Raw genomic sequence first — 22,068 nt, 5'->3', positions numbered from 1 at the left:
GATAGCATGACCAGAATCGTAGCCGAAGAGGTAACTTTAACCGATGCGGTCTCTTCTTTCGCCGACGAACTTTTTGTATCGGAATCGACTTTTGGGATCTTTTGAAGCACGACAAAAGGTTGTTTCCAACAATTTTCTCACCTTAACACTGCGCCAGACATGGCAGCTCCTGTCACCCATTTGCAGCAAATAAAGCTGCCCTCGGGTCCTTCTCCCGTGACGCCCGAGCAGCAATACTGGCGCTCATTCCGCTCCTCGTTGAACGTTCCTTCACCTTCTTCCTTCTCTGTCACGCACATTTCCTGTCCTGATCTTCCCCTGAATCCTGCGACTCCCGCTTCCGATGTCTTTGCTGTCACTACCGGCACAAGAATACAACTATACTCTGTGCGAACACGAAAACTAGTCAAGACCATCAGCCGATTTGAAGACATTGCTCACAGCGGAGAGATCCGACGAGATGGACGAGTTTTAACGGCCGGTGATGATACGGGGACGATTCAAGTATTCGATGTCAACTCGCGGGCAATTCTCAAGACATGGAAAGAACACAAGCAGCCAGTGTGGGCGACGAAATGGAGCCCAACAGAGCTTACGACGCTCATGAGCTGCAGCGACGACAAAACCGTCAGATTATGGGATCTTCCCAGCCCGTCTAGCACAACCACATTCGTCGGCCACCAAGACTATGTCCGCAGCGGTGCCTTTATGCCTGCCCGAGGAGCTGGCCTGCTCGTGTCCGGATCCTACGACCAGACCGTCAAGATTTGGGACCCTCGAGCACCCGCCCGAGCAGTCATGACTTTCAAGCACGCTGCTGCAGTCGAGAGTGTTCTTCCTCTTCCATCCGGCACCACCGTTCTCGCATCTGCCGACAACCAAATTTCCGTCCTCGATCTCGTTGCCGGAAAGCCGCAACAAATTCTACGCAACCACCAAAAGACAGTTACCTCTTTGAGCCTTGCCTCTAACGGCACGCGCGTCGTCAGCGGTGGTCTTGATGGCCACGTCAAGATTTTCGAAACAACAGGATGGAATGTCGTATATGGTTCAAAATACCCTGCTCCAATCCTTTCTCTCAATGTCATCAGCAATGGCGCTGAGCGCGAAGACAAGCACCTCGCCGTGGGTACATCCTCGGGCCTCTTGTCCATCAAGACACGCCTGTCTGGCGAACAGAAGATCAAAGAGCGCGAGCGCAAGAAGGAAATGCAAGCCCTTCTCGAGGGCAAAATTGACGAATTCGACAAGAAAAATGCCAAGAAACGCCCGCGGGGCTGGGAGAAGCGGAACAGAGGAAAGGACTTTCTCGGCGAGGGTACCGACGTTGTCATTGAAGGCGATGACCGTGGGAAAATCAAGCATGAGAAGAAGTGGGAAAAGGACTTGCGCAGGGGCCGATACCAGCAGGCTCTCGACGACGTTTTGAGCAAGGTTAGCACATCCCCTACTCGTATCAGTTTCATTTCGCCTTCCATCTCTCCTACCCTTTTTATCTTCACATGTTTCCCCTTCCTCCTTGTGTCCGCAGTCATTCCATCATATCCTCAAACTAACCGCTCTATTTCAGCCCGAACCTCCTCTCATCGTCCTCACACTCCTTACCGCCCTGCGCCACCGCTCCGCCATGCGCGCCGCCCTCCAAGGCCGCGACGAGGCCACTCTCCAGCCTATCCTGAGGTGGGTCAGCAAACACATCACCGACCCGCGCTACATCAGCATCGCGGTCGAGGTCGGCCTGCTCATTATCGACTTGTATTCTGCACAAATGGGCCTCTCGCCCGAAGTGGATACCCTCGTGCGCGATTTCCATAACCGCGTGCGCATAGAAGTCGAGCGTGCCCAGCAGGCGTGCCAGACAGAGGGCATGCTCAGCATGTTGACTATTTCTGCTTGATTTTCCTTTTCCTTGCTGCTTTTTTCGTCATCAGACGCGGGGTGATTACTTTTATTCATGAGCCGGGGTCCTTTTCTCTCTCTCTCTCTGTCTATCATGTCACCCATTCACGCCTTCTATCTCGCTCTGGCTCTCTTCTCCTTTGTCTTTGTCGACTCACAAGGACATTTCACATCATTGGTGGGCTATTTTCACATCTTTTATCCGACACCACCACTATTCTCGCCATCGCCATTACCGTCATCGCTGCATAGTATTTGCATCTACAACATTGTCACATATCGGGCGTTTTTCATGGAGTAGAAATTTTCCAGGAAGTTACGGATTTTCTTCACTTTTGTAATACGGATTGTTTTGGGTAAAAAAAAAAGGAGATCATCGCTTTTTATCTCTTCTCGATATCAGCTGGCAGTGGATGAAATCGGAAAAAGTTTCTTGAAAGAATTTTGTACTTTCGTCTAGATGATAGCGATAAAGACACAGTTTGAATATAGCAAGGCATCTCATGCTACAATAGCAATGAAGACCATCTACCGCCACATCGGAGAATCCGAGCTCGCTGTCCAGATCGTCTGGGAGAGTCAAATTACCGGCTAGGCGATGTCTGGTGTCTGTACTTTTCTTGATATTTTCTCTCGAGGAATCTTATCAACTTGGCCACTGCAACTGATCATTTTTGTTTAAGTCACTTTTGTTGAAAGCCTGGCGACAACTACCGTCCATGAACAGTGTCATGGCTCGTCATCTCCATTAACATGGCTTCACAGTCAGAAACTCTTTCCAAAAAAAAAAGTAGCCAATAACACCGTATATTCCAACGCTAGATATATCACCCCCGAAAAAGAAGCTTTTTTTATAATTTCGTAAACCCTTCTTGCGGCGGCTGTAACCAATTCTTCGCATCATAATCATACTCCCCCTCAATCACATGGAACGTATATATGAACCGGCTCTTCGGACTCGTGTTCTTCTCGCTCTTATGCAGAATATTACCATGGATCAGCACCAGCGAGCCCGCCTTGACTTCTCCCATGGTATATACCTCCTCCTCCTCCTCCTCCTCCTCCTCCTCCTCCTCCTCCTCCTCCTCATTCTCATTCTTCTTCCCATCATCCTCTTTACCCTCGCCGTCAATCTCCGGCGGAAACCTCGCCTGTCCCTCCACCACATCTTCAAACCCCGTCCCTGTGCCTGTGCCCGTGTCTGTCCTCGTCCTGACAAACCGCTGCGTGATGGGCGCGCGCTTATGGCTTCCTTTCGCAAAACTCAAGCATCCATTCGAACTCGTGCAGTCTTCCAGCGCGTACCAGAACCCCACTGCGCTCGGCGGGTTCGTGTACAGAAACGTACTGTCCTGGTGCGGCGGCACGCGGCCGCCAATCTCGGGCTGTTTGCAAATCACCATGCTCTGCAGGATACGCGGGTCGCGGAAGCCCAGGGATCGCGCAATGCCTGCGTTCCGTGACGTCACGGAGGCTTGTGCGAACGGTTCAGAGAGCGCGTGCAGGTAGTGTCCGATTTTATTGATGGCGCGGTGTTTGGGCTTGATTAACGTCGAGGTTTGTGGGTCAAATGCATCTGTATTACCCGTCAGTTGGCTATTTTTCCCCCCCTTGTTTTTCCCCGGGGGTGGGGTTGCTGGGGAGGGTTTTCCTTTCCTCTTTTCGAGAAACTAACAGCCAGATCCAGCATGTCATCAAAGGAAAGAAAGAAAAACGAAGAATCATGGGGTTAGTAAAAGTAACGTACCCTCCTCGAAGAAAAACCGTATCTTGTCGCCGCTTTCCAGGAAGTAATCGTCCCCGACATGCGCTGCGCCGCCTTCGCCCGTGGAGAACTTGGTCATGGGGTGCTCGGCCAGCGAGAAACCCTCGAGCATGGAATTCGTTTCGGAAAGGAGAGCCTTGACGGTAGCAGGGTCCAGCGCGTCGGGGATGATGAGGTAGCCGTTCTCGCGGAATGATTGGAGTTGTTCGGCGGACAGACCCTGGTTAGGTGCGCCGCTCTTGGCGTCAGGCACTGCGGAGGGAGACATGGTCGTGTAGAGTCGAGCTTGATGCGTAGAGGTGGAGTGATTCTTGGGGTTCTGGTTATTGTAGACTTTAGGAAGCTCGCATGGAGGTTGGAGCTCGGTGTCGAATGCGTCTGTTCGTTGGTAGCTCTTAAGCAATGGCTCGAAGGTGGATATAAGCCGTGAGTGTTCCAGAAAGGTCAAGCTTGTCGTTATATCATGGAAATATATAAGTTAGAAGGACAGGTTAGAAGGGCAAGGGAGTATGTGAAAGTCAGGTCAGCCCCGCTGATACTCAGTGCGCCATGTTATGATCCGCGCCTTGCGACCTTATCAATAGTGGGGGTTCGTTGCGGGTTGAGATATGCATCTGATAAGATGGAGATAATGGTTCCATCGAGGAAACACCTTATGAAGTTGTGATACAGCAGATTTACAGACGAAAGGATTTGGTTTGATACAAGGCACGAGAGATATGAATTAAATGTATAATTATTCTGAATGGTTGTCTCCCAGGGGTACAAAAATTCTAGAATATTTGAATGCCAATATTGAATTTTAGGTCAGAAAAGGGTATTTATTGCTTATAATCAGAATTCAAGAGGGCTTCGTAATTTCATTCAGCTCCAGTGGAAATAACCCTTGATATTTTCCATAAACCAGATATGTTACTATTCTAGCTGGAATTAAAATTAAAGCTCAAACTCCTTCCTCAGCATCCTGGCTCTTTTGATTTTTCTCTCCCCTATTAAAGAGAACACGCAACCAATATCCGACAAAGCCTAAATTTCCAACAATTCGACTGGGTATTTTCTTCGTGCTTGCCCAAGACCATCCTCTGACCCTAAACGCCCAGTACAAAAATGCGGCCATGACAATATTGAACGCGACATATATCCAGAGGATCCCGAAATTGCGCCACCTTAGACTCCACTTCATCCATGAGAGCCCTATAAATTGATCGGCATTCTGGAACCGGCAATACCGGCAAGTATTTGTTGCCAGGTGATTTTCCAAATATCCCGGCGCAGTCTCCAAGAATTTTGCAAGATATTCTCCACATGTGCGGCCCGCCGGCGGATTGAATACGCTCAGTTCTGCTGCCGAGCATTTTACTGGACGAGAGTGCAGACCAGTCGAGACGACACCAGAAACGAAATAAGTCATGGGCGACGCCCAGTACATGAAGATCCAAAACCCTGGAAGGGCAGACGGCGGTTGCATCACGCCGTTAAATGTCAATGTTAGAGAGAGAAGCAGTGTCGCAATGTTCCCTGCGGTTTCGGCATCAGGAAGCACGGTGATGACCAGTTGCGCAAACGTCGACGCAAAGATGAACAAGTTGATGCAGAAGAAGAGAATGAGTCCCTGACGTTCAGAAGATTGAACCCCGAAAACGGGGTAGTAGAAGGTTGCGAATACTATAATGGCTACGAGGATTTGGTAGGGTATCTCGACAAGAATGTTGGCAGTGATAAACGCGCTCCAGGAGTAGGTTTTGGATGGGCGCTCGCGCACTTCGTAGAGTAAGCGTTGTGATACGAAGCGCGGCATAATCTGGCGAAGAGTCAGATGGCGCTTCAAAGATGTAAGAATGGTACGCGGTGAAGGGTGGTATTACCTGTTCTACTAGGACTGTGAGAACGGATGTCAACATCAATACACTGAAAATTACGTTCTGCATGCCCTGCACGGAGGTAGTGGAGTCGAAGAAAGTAAAGCCGATAAATCTGGACGATGTCAGTAAATAGCCCAGGTGGATAAGCCGACTAAGAATGTTTCTCACAATGAGGAGATGAGAATTAGCATGAACTTGCCCCAGATATACGACGGTGTCCGCCAGTATGCCTGGAAAACTCGAAGGGTCACATGCCAAAGTTGGCTGATAAATGGCATCGCAAACTCTCCCGAGTTGCCATCTCCCTTTATTTGGTTGTCTCCTGAACTAGCTTTGTGAAGTGCATCAAGTTCTCGCTGTAAGTTCTGGGCTTCTGCGCTTTCATTCCATATGGTTGGCCAGTCTTGAATCGATTTCCCAGTCGTGCCGGCGCCAATAATTTCCAACATATATTCAGCAGGATTCTCTCCCTGACCGCATTCGCGACCACCATGACTGAAGAAATATTTCAACAGAGTCTCAGAGTTAGAACCAATATCGCCAAAGTATACCGTTCTACCTCCCTTTGCTAGAAACAACAGTCGATCAAATTCTTGAAACAGAATTGAACTAGGCTGGTGTATGGTGCTCAGTATGCTTTGGCCGCCATCGGCTAGCCGACGTAAAAAGGCAATGATTTCCCATGCACTGTCAGAGTCGAGACCACTTGTAGGTTCATCGAGAAAGATGAGAAGGGATGGTTTTGCAGTAAGCTCGACCCCGATCGTTAGAAGCTTTCGCTGCAATACATTCAGACCTTCACCAGGTCCCCCGACGACCGACTCAGCAAAGTCTCCCATTTGGAGCATTCTGATCACATCTTCAACATGGTCATATTTTTCTTTCTTAGACACCGTTTTTGGTTGCCGAAGGAGTGCACTAAAGCGGAGAGCCTCACGAACTGTCGATGTTTCCAGATGTACGTCCTGTTGCTGAACATAGCCAGTCCGCCGTTGGAAGCTGGCATCGGTGGGTTTGCCGTTTATTAATATATCGCCAGTGACTACCCCGACTGATGTCCGGCGTGCAAGAACATCAAGAAGAGTGGTTTTACCTGCAAAGTGTAAGCTATTTTTCCTGTAAAAACTCGCATTTTCACAATGTCATACCAGCGCCGCTAACGCCCATGAGAGCGGTTAAAGTCCCTGGCTTAATGTATCCTGCTACATTGTCAAGAAGCTTTCTGGGCTCGCCCTTGATAACAATGTCGTAATGCAAATTCCTCCAAGAAAAGACATCCTTATGAGAAGACCCTTGAGATACTTCTCCTACCGCGGGTGCTCCCAGTTGTTCAGGTTCATGAAAATTGGTCGTTTGGACGGGTTCTTCGTCCACATCTCCTCGTTCAACCTCTTTGGTGCTAACGGGTTTCGGGGCATATCCTCGTCGGAATATCAAAGACTGCACCTTTGATGGGGGGAGCGAATTAAACTCTGATGCAACCAGATAAGAGCCTAGGAATGCCGCTTCAAAAGCTATGATGATTCCTAGGTTGCGCCACAAGTGCGAGTATCGGTAGCCGTAACTTGCAAGAGCAAACGCGTCTCCAGATACAGATCGATCCCCTGGCCGTGCGCCGGTGACAGCGCATATAAAGGCATCGCCAGACAGGTCTGGATACGAAGGCACGAATTGCGAGCAACCGAAATACCGTCCATGTAGCTCGTTAACCAAAACGGCCTCGAAAGCATATGCTACCGGGTTCAAGTAATATATCCATTCGAACCATGGTGGCATATAAGGTCGGGGAATTGTGAATCCGGTATACATGCCTATCACTAAGACAAGAATTCCAGATATTGCAAATGCTTCCGACAGAGTCTTTGTTGACGCAGCCACAGTACGATATATGGCGGACATTGTAAGCAGCACCAGAAAGTTGAACAAGAAGAATATAAAAAACTGCGAAGGTTCTCTTCGGAGACTTGAGAGGAAATATATAATGATGTTGAAGAAGGTTGAGACGATAAACTTCACGGGAATGTCGGCGACAACGCCTGCAAGCGCTTCTACAAACGGATGATAGAATGCATACGAGGCATGTTTTTGGACAATTGGTCGTTGATCGTAAAGACGATTGATTTCGGTAATGGGAAGCAAGGAATTCAAAAGGATAGCATAGAACAGGACAGATCCCTTGGCGAAGAGTCCCGCCGTGGTAGCAGGTGTGTCGAAATAGACCGATCCCACAACAAGCGACATGCAGATCTGATATAAGATAATAGTTATTGTTCCAGATTGGTCGTTCCACAGCCGCTGGTAAGCTCTAATAGTGCAGAGAAAGATCTGCCTGGGGATGCTGGAGAGACAAGACGAGCCTTTTCGGACATATTTGGATTGCATGGATCTCTTATATGCTCGGAACTCGTCCACAAGGCGGCCACCGATCCGAAATTTGCGTTCATGTTCGTCGATCTGCCTTCGCAGCGCAGAAAATTCGGCTGACGAATGCCAGTACCTCTCAAATTCCTTTGCGCTTCTTGGCACGCGACTTTCGTATCCCGCTCTTGGAGTTCGGCCATCAGGGTTCGTTATTGATGTGAGAAAATCCGGTGTAGTTTGCCTCGGTGGACAACTCCAGCCCATCTCCTCAAAATATCTTTTCGCATTATCCGTTGGGCCAAAGTAGATTTGACGGCCCTCATAGAGAATCGTAACTCTATCAAAAGTATTATAGATGGCTTGGGACGCTTGATAGATGGCCACACAGTGACAATTGCCAGCAACATTTGCATCTAGCGTCAAAGCTTGAACAAACTCGAGCGCTGTGGCGGCATCAAGCCCGCGAGTGCTATTATCCCAGCAGGAAAAGACTGCTCCACGAACAGACATTTCGGCGATGCTGACGCGCTTCCGCTCCCCGCCAGACACGCCTCGCACAAAGTCGTTTCCAACTTTGGTATTATAGGTATGGCTCAGACCAAAAATTACCATCATGGCTTGAGCAATATGCTGAGTGTATATCTTCCTTGAGACCCCAAGAGGCCGGTTGTGTGGAGTTGTGACTGCTGCTGCAAACTCCATGGTCTGGCCCACGGTAAGATACGGAAAATGATTGTCGACTTCTTGATTATAAATAATCTACCTTGTTTAATATACTCAAGCTCGTGAAATTTGGCTTCTGGGATACTTACATCCCCTTTGAATTCCTTGGTCATCACGTGCTGCGGTATCCCTGATGAAGAAATAAATAAGTTGTCGCGAAAGATCGTACAGACATGCTAATCATACCGCTGTAGTGGATTGACGACTTCCCAGCCACTTCCAAGCCATCTAGTTCTCCTGTCATAGTCTTTAGAAACGTTGAACATCCGCTACCAGGCCTGCCCAGCACAAGAAGCGTCTCTCCACTCTTGAGCAAGCTGTAACAATTGCGCAAGATTTTTTTAGCGGGGCCCTTTTTCCTCCCCAAGTCTCTCCAAAACGTGAAAAGGGTCCATATTGCCGATGACACAGTCTCTTGCAATTGAACTGAAGACCCCGTCCCGGAAACATCGAGATCTCTCACAACGATGCCGGCATGACTACGCTGTATGCCTTCAGTCTCATATAGCCTAATCAACCATTTGGCCCATTTGTACACATCGAATGCCGGGTTTGCAGGATCGACTTCTGGATCCCCTGGTCGTATATCGGAGATACTGTCCCGCCGTGGCTGTCCAGCTGTAGAAGAAGTCCGCGTGGGAGTTGAGGAGAGAACACTTTGATCATCTGTATAGATAGATCCGAAGTTATTCTCTCTCCTAGCATCCTCTGGTGGCCGGTCTTCGATTTGAGACCCCTGTGGAGGCGAGTCTGATGATCCAGACTCGAAAGTCACATTGGGAGCCTTCCCTCCATCCATCCTGCGATGGTTGATGTAGGCCCCAGACCAGATGAATTATTGTCAGAAAGGCGAATAAAAACAAAACGCTTTCAGAAATAACAAATGCACAATCGTCTCGTCTATAAAGAAGATTTTTAAACATATTGAAGGGTCAAGAAGGTAAAAATTCAAGCATTGCGGGGTTTTGCAGCACGGCCCAGACTGCCATGCTACAACGCGAGCCATTGCAAACGGAGCTGTACGCCATGCCTGCACAGAATGCGAAGAAATGTGAAGAGCATGAATTTGTATTAGCCAGCCAATTTGAGCATATTATTTCCATACATGTCTGTTTATCACTCCAGCTAGACGCGACTAGGGTTGTTGCTAAGGCACGACGAATTTCCGCAGCCGGACATTAGGGTTACGCTAGAGCGTCGCTGCTCTCCACGCGGAGAAACATAGTTCCACGCCCCGACTCCCGACCCCTGCCTCGGCATCTGCCGCCCTGCGGCCCGATGTCCACTATCCCGCTCTCTCCACGCGTATCCTTGAAGAACGTCAATAATTCGTTTCCAGCAAACTGATGTTGACGCTGATCTTGTTTCTACGGGATATCTTCCATCCGGATAATTTAAGTGTCAGTATTGTCGTGATCAATCGAGAATTTCCAACGATTTGAACATTGTTCTATTTTGAAGCACAAGCAGTCACGCTTACTACTTATCACTTCCCCTGCGTCATCATTCATCGCTATACAGTTTATATTTGCATTTGTACATTTATTTGGCAATTTTGTTCTCTCTTCTAGTTTTATTTCTTTTTTCACCAGTTGCTATTTCAATATCTTTTGTTTTTCAAGATTCCCACTGCGTTTCTCGATTCGTTAGACGAGCATTCTGCACTTGCTTCTTACTACGTCAATTGCATTCTTGCATTTTCGTTGCACGCTGCCACAAATATCATTCGGACGTCAATCAGCGACAATGGACCCCGATACTTCCGCGCCTGCCGCTCAGCCATCTATATTCCGCTGGGTCATCTCCTTCCTGCTCGTTGGCATGGCATGGGGCTTCACCACACCTTTCATCCGCCGAGCCGCAAAGACATACAAGCCCATTGAGCGGCCCAGCGTGACGGATCCAAACAAGAGTATCGTCACGCGGTACGTTCTCAAGGGCATGTATACGGTCTGGGACCTTTTGCGGAGTCCCGCGTATGCTGTTCCCTTGTTGATTAATCTTACGGGGAGCGTATGGTTCTTTTTGTTAATCGGGCGCGCCGGTCAGTATTTTCTTCTATTTACATCCTCAATTTACTTTTATTTGCTTTTTCGATACGTTGTTTTTCTTTTTTTCTTTTCCTTTCTTTTTTTGGGGTTCGATTCGTTGTCTCTTTTCCCACCCTTCCGCATAGCAGTTTCTTCACAACAAGACAAAGCTAACATACCACACCCCAAAATTAGAACTGTCATTGACGGTACCCATCACCAATTCCCTCGCCTTTCTCTTCACCGTCTTAGGTGAATGGTGGGCTGAGAAGAAGACTATTTCACCCAGTACGTCATCCATTGCCCTTTCTGACATGTTCAGCTTTTCCATTGCCCTTTCTATCGTTTTCTGAACCTCTAGACCCCCTTATCCACCCTTCTTGAGACCTAGCCTTAGCACTGTGTTATCCTCGTTTAGACCCCAATAAGACACCCGCTCTCAAGATAACCCCGATATACTCACACAAGCGCCTAAATACAGATACGTGGATCGGCATGACTCTCGTCCTCGGCGGCATCGCACTATGCGTCATTTCGAAGAAGTAAATCGACCTCTACGCGATAATCTTTAACGCGATCTTCTCTATTCCTTTTCTTTTCTATACCTTTTGTATTTCCCTCCTCGACCCTCTTTTGGTGGGGACTTCATATAGACTACCGTACTCTGTATTTACTCCTATACATTCACTTGATATCTACTCGCAAATTCAGCAGATATCTCTTTTTCCTGTTAGAAATGCTAGAAATGGAACAATCACTTCATAGACAGGGTTCGGTTCAAATTCAACCAGGCAGTCCACTTATCAGCGCAACGAATATGCAGTACAGCAAAGAACGTGAATAGTACCGCACGAAATGCAATTCCATATTTATAAAAAATAGGATCTAGATCGGGAACCGAAGAGGAAGGGTACGGAGATGAAACCTTTTACAGTCGCGATGAATAAATTGGTCGACGACCTGTAGGACAAGCAGAAGGAATTTCACACATATCAGACAGAACAGCAGAGCAAACAGCAGACAGAAACCAGACGGTAGTGACAAGGCAACTGACGTCTGAAAAATAAAAATAAAAATAAAAAGCTATTTGGCATACGATATAGCTATAGCTATGGTAGTTCGCTGTGGCGATCACTGAGAACTGGCTATCGCTATCACTAATATCGCTATTGGTAATACACAGCATATTAGCTGTCGCTAACCCAGCACCCGGAGAGAGTTTCCAGAAAAACGCAGGATACTGCTATAATGCAGAAGCTATTTAATCATAAAATTGACAAGTCCTGCAAAGTGGGGAAAGAGCTAATGAAAGGGGGAAAAAAAAGGACGCGAAAAAAAAAGTGAATAATGCAGACGCCGGCCCTCTCTAAGTCGCAAACGCCAAAAATTGATGAAATGAAACAGAACAAGGTAAAAAAGCAAACCACCCTTGACCATCCGACCCCAAAACTCAATCCAATGAAAAGACCAAGGAAACACTGAGCAAACGAGGTATTTCAAATGACCAATTGAAATAAACCGACCCGCAACTTTTGTAGATGCAGAAGCTCGCCTCCCTGCCTCTGTTCGTATCGTAGTACCTCCCCGAAATTAGCTCCGTTTCAACTCATTCATATTTTTATGGCGTTGCCCCATTTTGTTTCCATATGCTGACAGTAGAACACGGGAAATGGTGTATGCATTCCTTGCGTATCAATACATTTCTTTTTTCGAAACACATTCGTGTCTTGGCGAGTTCCATCGTGATACATCGTTAATTATAAATTAAACATGGCGGTGCTTCTCTTTACTTTCCACCGGACAAGAACAAGGCCTTGAAGTCGGCATTCGACTTCTTTTGTGTCTGACCTTCTTGCGCAGCGGGCTCGTCACCCTTTTCTTGCTTCTCCGTTTCCACTCCCTGCATCTTGTCTTCTGCATTTTTCTCTGGTGATTTATCGCCGTCGCCGCTGCTCTCTGTAGATCGTGAAGCACCAAGTCCAAAACCGCCCCGTCGAGACCCCAATCCTCCCTTGCCGCCGCCTCTTCTGGCACCGGGTTGATTCGGGCGCCGAACAGGCGCCACAGGTTGAAGGGCCGAGGGACCCGCCTGCTTGGACTTTTGAGCATTCTTTCCAGTTTGGATGCGGGTGGACTTGATTTCGGCGTCCTGACGGAACATTTCGGCAACAGATCCGACTCCGAGTTTTCGACCTGGAGCAATCTCGTATCCCTCGACATCTAGCGAAGCCTTGCCAGCGTCGTTGATGTTTTTGAATTCGACAATTGCGCCTTGGTGGTCAGGCCGTAAGATAACTTTGACGAGCGGGCCGTAAGGTTCCATGAGGGAGCGAATACGTGCAGCGTTGACAGTATCGGGAACATTTAGCAGACCGACGGTTTTGGCACGAATTTCTTGAGGAGTGGGCCGGCCGGCCGATGGTGAAGAAGCCCGGTGTGCATGAGACTGTTGTTCGGCATCTTCTGCCGCCTTAAACTCCACAGTGGAGCTCTCAGGTGACTCGGCTTTGCTAGATGAAGCAACTATGTTGGTAGCTTGGCGCTTGGCTGGGTCCGCAGAAGAGATGACAACGTTTAGAACGCGGGATTTGAATTTTGTGAGATTCATCTCAAGGGCTGCATTCGCTTCCTCCTGCAAACAGGGTTAGCCGCCGACCCGATGATCAGTGATCAGACACGAGACACACCTTGGTGGGGAAAATAATGAAGGCAACGCCTTTGCTCTTTCCTGCAACGTTTGTGGGAATCCTGGCCCTTTCCACCTTACCATACTTGGAGAATGCTTGGCGGACTTCATCCTCTGTTGCACTCCAATCCAAGTTTGATACGTACACCTCACGCCCCTCGTAGATTGCTCCGCTGCGGGCCTTCTTATGAGCAGGATCAGAGATTTTCGCAATCAAAGTCAGATGCTCCCCAACTGTTTTGCCATCGAGGGCTGTTGCCGCCTGTGCTTGCGCTGAGGTCTTGAATTGCACGTAGCAGAACCGACGGTGCGTGTTGAATTTTAATGACGGAAAGCGGACATCTACAACTTCGCCAAACTAAATATTGTGTTAGATCATGATTGTAGGGAAAGAAGAACTTGAAAGCACATGGCTTACCTCCTTGAAGAGGTCACGAATATAGGACTCATCTGCCGCTGGCGGGAAATTTGTGACAAACAGCGTGGAGCCAGTGCCGAGATGTATTTCAATCGAGTTGCCCTCAAAGTTCTTCATATCTCTTGTTTGCGCTGCTAGAACGTCCTCTTTAGTATCGAACTCAATAGAAGCAGACGTCGTGTCATCTTCTTGGATCAGCTTTATGCTATTGATCTTGCCGCACTAACGTTTCAAATTAGCTTATTATTACGAATTGGTGAATGTAATCCAAACTTACGTCTCTGAAGAATTGTCGTACTCGGTTCTCACTCGTATCTGCTGGCAGGTTCTTGACGAGGACAGTAGTATTTTCGCGGTCACGCTTCGCCATAGATTCGGCAGTGACCGACTGTTCTTCCACTTGCGGCTCTGAAGGACGCGCCTCTTCGGCCCGGCTCTTCTTCGCGGCCGCACCTGCGACAGCCTCCTCCTCCTCCTCCTCCTCCTCCTCCTCCCTCTTTCTCTTACCCATACTATATTGGTCTTCAGTGGCGCTGGGCGCTACCGCTCCTGCGGCCGCATCAAAGTAACCTGCGGCCTGCTGCTGCTGAGCTGCTTCAATAGCTTCTCGTTCCCGTCGCTTCATCACCTGTTTCGTTGCCTTCCGGGCCTGAGCAATGCCAAGTTGTAGGGCCTCAGCATCCTCGTGCTGTTGGCAGTGGTGAATAAAGGTCTCAATGAGCTTTTCTGGCCAGTCGACATCCTCACGCATCATGCCTTGCTGTAGAGCGGCGGTCGCATGGGAGGGCAACACAGACAGATTGCCATTGTTCTTTCCAGTCTCATTCTGCCTGGCCCAGATACTCATCTCCCAATTATAGAACCGCAACCAGAATTCATAGCTGGTGCCCCATTGGGGCACAAGCCCTTGGAAAGCTTCACGTGCAGGCTCATACAATCTGCTCTGAGAGAGAAACTTGATATAGATTCGCTCAAGCCGATACAGTGGATCGCCCTTATACTCTGGACCAACCTTTTTCTCGCCAATTGTACGCACGCTCTCTAATGCCGATCGGATGCCTACCTCAGCGACATCCAATTCCTCATCAGTAGCATCGTGAGCAAAGGCTCTCCGTCGAAGGAATCCGCACCAGGAAGTGTACACTTTAAGCACTTCATCCATGGTACCAGCATCGAGCAAACCGCGACTGGTTGCTTTGTGCTTGATCTCTTCAATGTCTTCAAATGCCATTTTCTCAGTTTCTGCCGTCACAACATACTGCGACCAAAGATCGCCAGACCAGGGACAGTGCCTTGTAGCCCTTTCAAGAACCGGAAGCACATTGCCTCGTCGGCCGTGACTTTTATCCTCAACTAGCAACGCAACATAGTCCTCCCATAGAGAAGGGTCGTTGGGGAACCGAAGAACAGCACGCTCATACAAGGTTGCGCACATGCGCGCATCTGATCTTCCCTTTCGCTTCTGACCTAGCTCCCAGTCCAGATACTCTGAGAATAGCCTCCATTCAGCATTGCGATCGCCGGATTCTGCCGCGCGTTGCAGTTGCACTTCCGAGACCTCGCGGAGCCCATATGTATGCTTCGCTTCCTGACTCATTTTCGTTGTCATCACCATTGTGTCCTCATAAGAAGCGTTGTCATATGTAGAAATGAAAGTGGAGAAATTCTGAAAAGTCTGGTCCCACGTGGCATGAGGCGTTCGGAGTCTTTCGATAAAAAGACCTTTTAAGCGCTGGATGGTTTCAGTAGTCGGTGACCGCGCTAGATCTTCCAGGTGTAGCTCCATATAGCGATCCCAGACCAGGTGGCTGTCATTCATGCGGCGGTGCGTAGATTCGACTCCCAGTCTCCAAACCTCGAGCATCTGTTGCCAACTGAATACCTCCTTGCCTACGATTTTGTCCTCTTCAGACCAATCGACGCCGGCGCCGGCATCCTCCTGTGCATCGCTCGTGTCGGGCTCGTAATGGGCGGCGCGGTACAGGTTAAGCATCCAGTTGCCGTAAAGCACCCAGAGCTTTGTACTCTCAAGTTCCTCTTCGACTGCTCGCTGACAGAGCTCCATGACGCCAATCCGGTCCTCCGTGGTCCGTGCCAGCGTCTGCTCGTCCTGAATCCAGTCGGCCCAAATGTCCTCTCCAACCGGATATCTGGATTCCATCGCTTCCCGCGCCATCCGAAGATCGTCCAAGAGGTCGTACTTGTGCGGGTCTCCAGTTGAATCTGGTGACTCGGCTGGATATATATGCGAGATGAAACCCTGGTGTAAGAGCTTAATCAATTGCACATGAGATTCGTAGGCATAAGGGTTCTCGGCAAGATATCCGACAAGCTCAGCAACCGTCTTCAAATCGGACTCGGAGAGAGAAGTCGCAGTAAAGGTCCGGGGAGGAGGAGTTTGTGCAGGAGCGTCCGTCATTGAGAGGTCCATGGCCCCGCGAGTGTTGCTGTGCGTTCGAGGAATAGTGTGGAGAGGAAATCGGGCGGGGGAAGGAACGCGTGCTGCATCGTAAATCTCAGCACTGCGTAAACCGCTCGCACTAGCCCGCGCTGCTTGCTGATGATGCTGCATGGTTGCCAAGTCTGCCAATGTGTCCATTCCAGGTGTTGAAGGCTGCCTTGTCAAAGGCGGAGCTCGTCCTTCGGCCGAGGGAGTACTCGTTGCACTCGCAGCTACACCCGTGCTAGGACTTATGATTGGCGGTGATGGCATCATCTGCTGGGCCTGAGAGAGAACATTGTGCGGTAATACGGGCGCATTCGACGAGCTCAGCGGTGATGAGGCTACAGGTGCAACTTGTGGAGTGCGTGACGACGACTTTGTTCGACGTGCTTGAGGCGGATTGGACTGATTTGAGGGCGGCGTCTCCGTGACCGGCGACTCTTGGGGGGAAAGAAGGGAATTGATATCCATATTTGCAATTCGTGACTAGAATATGTCTAGATGCTCTATCTCTGTATGTGCGTGGGTGTGTCGCGGGCTGATGTGGGGTTCCTGACTTTGCCCTGCAAGAAAAATTTCAAATGGATTGACATGCCATGAAACCCAACTCAGTCGCGAAAACTGATCTCAGACCTCAAAAAGTCGATACTTTTCTGTTGTGACAAGCTTCTTCCAGCTACTTGCAGTTCAGACGCAAGGGCTGCAAGATCAATCGACGATGTCGAGAAAGGTCGAAAAGAGGTGTATTGCACTCTTTGGGGAGGAAGCCGGCAGATGGGGGTAGGCCAGTGCGGCAGGGAGAGCGAATGAGTAAGAGAGAAGAAGAATGAGAGCAAGAGAGAGATAGAGAGAGAGGGAAAAGAGGCAAGTGTGTGAGATGTGGAGAATGAGAGGAGGATGGAGAAGCAAAGTAGGTTAGGTAGGTAGAGTTTGGGGCCACTGACAGGGCAACAGGGGCCGATTTCTTTCTGTTTTGGAGTTGCGACGGGTCGCCGGTCGGTCTGGACACGGAAACCCCAAGACACCAAACACCAACAAGAGAAGCACTAGAACATTAGAACATCAGGCTACCCGAACAACTTGTCGTCACTGTGGAACGCTTTACAGACGTCAATTAATCAAGCCGTGCATGCAGGGTCTCATCTTGATTCGTATCCGCCGCTTTCTCTCCCACACCACAGCTCTCCCATTTACCTTCCAATGGCATCAGAATCAACAATTCTCAATGTATCTGTCTCAGCAACAATGATTTGCTGATTCAATTCAACACATGGCGTTGCTGCTGTGACACGGCCCATCCGGACCTAGAACCGCCAAATGAGCCTATAGCTGCCCTCATCAGACGTCCGGTCACTGAAACCATTGCATTGCACCCGGAACATCATGCAATAAATCAACTTGACGACAGCACCTTTTTTAATAGTGTTGACAAGGAAGGAGAATAAGTCTCGTGATCCAACGGTCAAAGCGCAGATATAATCAATATAATTCTCGGATCGCACACAGGTCGCAAGATTTTTCGTTGACGGCTGAGAGAAGTGATTCACAAACGCGACCAGAGCCAATCAATGAGGTTTAAAGATGCTGTCTCTTCCTTCAAGGTCACCAAAAGTATTAGATCGCTCACGACCACTGTCCAAGCAGAACTGAACCAGCAATGGAACCCACATTTCTCATTCTGACTTGCCAAGGGCGCAGTCAAATGCATCTCAACCCAATTCTGACGGGCCAGAGCCATACACTCGTTCCTCTAGGATTATCGGCAATTTTTGGCTGAAGAAGCATTCCATTTTCCCGATGAGCTTTTCGACCTCGGACCCGAGATGATCCCTTGAAAATTGATGGACCCGGCCAGGCGTCAAAGATCTGGTAAACTTACCTGCCATAAGCGGGATCCACAAAAACTTGAAAAATGTCCTGTCGAGATGAGCACCCAAAGTTGGCCCTCAGACACATGTTTGTCCGCTTTCTCAGCACATTCTATTTCTTATTCTGCTTTTTATTTTATTTTATTTTATTTTTTCCAAATTTATTGATTTTCCCCCCAATTCCTCCCCCGCCCTTCATTACTCTTTTCACTACTAGTCCATCGAATTCCGTACTTTTTGAACATCATTCTCAACATCTGATCAAACTTGCGGACCTCACTCCTTGCAGAATCTGATACATTAACCGACTTCAGGTTGAAGGAAGCTGTTCACATCGGTCGGATCTCAAGGTAACATCTCACTGGTATCATGAATGCAGGAGCAATGACGAACAAAGCACAATTTGCCAATGAAAATTTTTTTAGCAATGCTGCAGGTGCAGTCAAAAGATTGCCCTTTAAGCATATCCAGAACTCAGCATCGAATTCTGCGTAGAAAACACATTACAAGATTCGGAACGGCATCTCGTAATGCCGGGAGCGAATCGATTTAAGTGTTATGACGACCAAAAAAAAGGCTATACAACTAGCAATAAGAAGAATTTTCAGAAGCAAAGCCCACATGAAATTTAGGCGTCACAAATTAAATTAAGGCCTCCAAATGCAATACTGAGGCAGAACACACCGTTGTTGAGCTTCCATAACCTACCTATATGGATGCATCTCCTCGCTCCGGACTTGGATCTAATCTAATCTGATTTACTTTTTGCTGACTCAGCGATCCAATTCCACTAAACCCAATTAGGCCTCTCGACTTCGCAATGAAGCATCAAATCCCATTTCTCCAACGACAATCCAGCAGTTCAAGGAGGCCATGATCCTGGACTCATCATGAGCCTACGAATCCCTACACGACGGCTGGCACAGCCAGGTACGTTATACTCTCCCCTCTATTCTCTCTTCCACTCAATTCCCGCTCCACCCTCTTCTGCTTTCTCTGGCGTTCTATCTGATCCTTCTACCTCCAACCGTCAAATTCCCATTCATCGATCACATACCCAATGCTTGAGAGTGTCACACTAACCAATTGTTCTTCTTTTCCAAAACTACAGCCGTCGCCCTCTCCTCTTCCCCCTCTCTTCTCACACCCTTCACGCCTTTTCTCCAGCGCCGAACCATTTTCGGCCTTTTCAAGAGAGAAAAGACGCCCAACGCTGTGCCCGAGAACCCCATCACGGCCGAATTTCTGAAGCGTAAACCGCGCGAAGCACCGGCAATCATCCGAGGTGATCTTTCATCGAGCTCCATTTTCGAGACCGACGAAGCCGGACCCAAGCCCTCCGCCGAAGACGTCGCCGCAATTTCTGGCCCGCGAATGATCCGGGACCCGTCGATCATGGCAGCGGCGCTGGACCCCGACCCAAAGAACCGACAGCGCTGGGAGCGGAAGATGGTCATTCGGGACGTGCAAAAGCGAGGACGGCTGACGCGGACGCTACAAATCAAGCGGACCGAGCGCGAGAGCGCGTCGAAATCACACTTTATCAAGACGAGTATCAAGAAGCTGGGACCCCTCGCGCGACAAATCACGGGAAAGAGCATCGAGGACGCGATTGTCCAGATGCGGTACAGCAAGAAAAAGGCGGCAAAGAGCGTGCTCGCGCATCTCGAACACGCGCGCAACGAAGCCGTTGTCCGTCGCGGCATGGGCCTGGGCGAACTCAACGGCACCAAGGGCGCCAAGACGGAGATTGAACTCAAGGATGGAAAGAGAAAGCTCGTAACAGACAGATCGGGCATTTATATCGATCAGGCGTGGGTCGGAAGGGGTCCGTATGGTAAGGACTACGACTTCCGTGCCCGTGGACAGGTCAACCTGTTGAGATTGCCGTATACCAGTAAGTCTATCCGCCCCTTTATCGCGACCACAGCCTGTTCGAGCTGCTCCCGCCCCTTTCCCCCAAAAGAAAACTTTTTTTTTCACTGTCTTCACATATAGAATTGATAAATGAACCGAACATATGTCGCTGACCATAATAACAGGCATCTCTGTCATCCTCAAAGAAGAAGCCACCCGCATCCGCGAGCATGAAGAGCGCCAACAGAAGCGCGCCCGGAGAAAGCTCTGGACACCGCTCCCCAACCGACCAATCACCGCTCAGCGCCAATACTACTCGTGGTAGAACTGTCATATCCCCCTTGATGTAATCTCCGCACGATGCATTTTCCAACTTTTCTTCTCCCCCCCCGTTTAAGCCTATAGACACGGACACGGACACGGACACATCTCCCACATTTCCTCTTCTCTTTATATTTTCATCTCTTTACAAATGTAATTTTATATCATTCGCCATTTTTCGCAAAATGTATGATTAAGGCTTTTGCCCGTTGGTTCTAGCTCGGCCGGAAAACAAAATCAATCTTTTCAATATCCATATCCTAACTTTGAACATGTGAACAGCTTTCATCAATGCATTCAAAATCATGACTCAATGCGATGCGAGATGCGTAGGAATTAGTATTCATTGAGCTCATCTACAGCATCGTAACGAGAAAAAGGGGTAAGTAAAATATTGAATCCATGTAAGCCATGGAAGCCAGCTACGACAGCTATGAGTTAAAACTTCCCGCTTGCAAACACGTTGCGAATGACATGCGAAATGTCAGCGGAGGAAATAAAGGAAAAGAAAAATAGAAAATTAAAGCAAATCAGAAGTGTCTTGTATGAGAGTAAAGAGCAACCGTGGTATCCTGTTCTGTCCCGACTCCCAACTGCCGTGCCGTTCATCCATCCATCCATCCAGCCGGTTCAGTCCGGTCCGGTCCTTGAGTGGCCAAAACTCCAATCGCCGTTTCATTCCATGCATGTTCGTTACCTGTTCGTGAAAATGAAAGAATAGTAGTAGGGGAAAACGAAGAATTGAAATGAGAAGAATCAAAGGAAAAAAAAAAAAAAAAAAAAAAAAAAAAAAAAAAGCACAAAAAACACAAGGCTAAGAATAATGCTCGTAGGAGCGAATGGAAAAGAAGGGAAAGAAAGAAATGAGGAAGAAAAAAGGGGGAAAGAAAAAGGGAAAAAAGAAAATAAAAAGAAAATGTGAGATGCTCGTGGCTGCATAGTGTAGGTACGCCCATTTTCACCTAGGAGAAGTCGAAAGACATTTATCCGGCCATCCGTGATTCGGTTTAGAGATCCATCATTCCATCATACCATCATAATCCGTCGACCCATTCCGTCATAATAACTGCAGTTTCCCAGATCTGATCCCGCTAAGCCGTGGCATGTATACTTTGCATAAAAACGGTGATTGCTGGTTTGCAGAGCTCGAAGGGCATAAGTAGTTGTGAACTAGACGCTCAGAGGCTAACACAAATAGAGACGCAATAACAGAAAATTGGTTCAATACAACACGAAAGTGAGACAAAGGAAATGGAAGAAGAAATATAAGATCAAACATGCAAGAGAAGAGCGAAGTGGTAAATATGATTTCTGATATGTCAAAATGCAAGGACAAGCAAAACAATGCGGGAAAAAAAAAGAAGTCAAGGAAAGCTGAAGAATCATCGAGAAACGGAATCCAGGTGTAGCGCTTCTTTGTAGAAAACTTTCTCGCGAAATGTCTTAAGTACCTGACGGGAAGAGGAAGCCTGTCGCAGTTTTGCGATGATTGACAAATCCATTTATCGACTGATCTTCCAGAGGATATCCGTCGGCATCATTTGCCCTGTCTAGTTCGTCGCTGCACACCAGCGTGCGACGCCCGAGTTGACGGTCGACGGGCCGGAGTATTGACATCTAGTTGATTGTCCTGGGCAACAGAATTTCTCCGTTGACGTCTCTTTGTATGTTGCATGGTCTGATTCCCTTGGCTGGGACGACGTGCCCTTTCTGCAGTTGCTGCTCGAGGTGTATCAGAGGGCTTCGGTCCAGCTCTTGGATTGATGCATGAAAGGTCGGGCAAAATCTCGATTTCAGGGAAAGATGCACCAGTTCGGGCAAGATCCAGATCAATC

The 22,068-nt window shown here is 48.5% G+C and overlaps 6 protein-coding genes across 6 annotated transcripts; 3 read left to right on the top strand and 3 right to left on the bottom strand.

The window, feature by feature from the left end:
* Window positions 1–86: 86 nt before the first annotated feature.
* L228DRAFT_51867 (WD40 repeat-like protein) lies at window positions 87–2,368 on the top strand. Its single transcript, XM_018336670.1, has 2 exons — window positions 87–1,434; window positions 1,571–2,368. Exons 1-2 carry the CDS (start codon window positions 160–162, stop codon window positions 1,895–1,897), a joined length of 1,602 nt encoding a protein of 533 aa, XP_018184541.1. The 5' UTR covers window positions 87–159; the 3' UTR covers window positions 1,898–2,368.
* A 382-nt stretch (window positions 2,369–2,750) lies between these two features.
* On the bottom strand, window positions 2,751–4,193 carry L228DRAFT_234632 (phytanoyl-CoA dioxygenase; the record flags this gene model as incomplete). The annotated part of the gene is made up of 3 exons (XM_018330669.1): window positions 3,647–4,193; window positions 3,063–3,475; window positions 2,751–2,972 (listed from the first exon to the last, which is right to left on the bottom strand). Exons 1-3 carry the CDS (start codon window positions 3,930–3,932, stop codon window positions 2,751–2,753), a joined length of 921 nt encoding a protein of 306 aa, XP_018184540.1. The 5' UTR covers window positions 3,933–4,193.
* Window positions 4,194–4,547: 354 nt separating this feature from the next.
* L228DRAFT_257280 (ATP-binding cassette transporter ABC1) lies at window positions 4,548–9,561 on the bottom strand. Its single transcript, XM_018333968.1, has 6 exons — window positions 8,797–9,561; window positions 8,700–8,740; window positions 6,675–8,646; window positions 5,695–6,619; window positions 5,530–5,638; window positions 4,548–5,465 (listed from the first exon to the last, which is right to left on the bottom strand). The coding sequence occupies exons 1-6, from the start codon at window positions 9,407–9,409 to the stop codon at window positions 4,608–4,610; spliced, it is 4,518 nt and encodes a 1,505-aa protein (XP_018184539.1). The 5' UTR covers window positions 9,410–9,561; the 3' UTR covers window positions 4,548–4,607.
* A 386-nt stretch (window positions 9,562–9,947) lies between these two features.
* L228DRAFT_286217 (hypothetical protein) lies at window positions 9,948–11,450 on the top strand. The gene is made up of 3 exons (XM_018336427.1): window positions 9,948–10,654; window positions 10,836–10,928; window positions 11,122–11,450. The coding sequence occupies exons 1-3, from the start codon at window positions 10,357–10,359 to the stop codon at window positions 11,184–11,186; spliced, it is 456 nt and encodes a 151-aa protein (XP_018184538.1). The 5' UTR covers window positions 9,948–10,356; the 3' UTR covers window positions 11,187–11,450.
* Window positions 11,451–12,126: 676 nt separating this feature from the next.
* L228DRAFT_51826 (hypothetical protein) lies at window positions 12,127–16,760 on the bottom strand. Its single transcript, XM_018336669.1, has 4 exons — window positions 14,022–16,760; window positions 13,745–13,966; window positions 13,328–13,684; window positions 12,127–13,272 (listed from the first exon to the last, which is right to left on the bottom strand). Exons 1-4 carry the CDS (start codon window positions 16,656–16,658, stop codon window positions 12,427–12,429), a joined length of 4,062 nt encoding a protein of 1,353 aa, XP_018184537.1. The 5' UTR covers window positions 16,659–16,760; the 3' UTR covers window positions 12,127–12,426.
* Window positions 16,761–18,898: 2,138 nt separating this feature from the next.
* On the top strand, window positions 18,899–20,490 carry L228DRAFT_251527 (putative 54S ribosomal protein L22, mitochondrial). Its single transcript, XM_018333576.1, has 3 exons — window positions 18,899–18,985; window positions 19,167–19,952; window positions 20,098–20,490. Exons 1-3 carry the CDS (start codon window positions 18,946–18,948, stop codon window positions 20,235–20,237), a joined length of 966 nt encoding a protein of 321 aa, XP_018184536.1. The 5' UTR covers window positions 18,899–18,945; the 3' UTR covers window positions 20,238–20,490.
* Window positions 20,491–22,068: the final 1,578 nt, after the last annotated feature.

Source organism: Xylona heveae (assembly GCF_001619985.1).
Source record: "Xylona heveae TC161 unplaced genomic scaffold L228scaffold_15, whole genome shotgun sequence".
Classification (NCBI taxonomy): domain Eukaryota; kingdom Fungi; phylum Ascomycota; class Xylonomycetes; order Xylonales; family Xylonaceae; genus Xylona; species Xylona heveae.
This window is presented reverse-complemented; position numbering and strand designations above follow the sequence as displayed.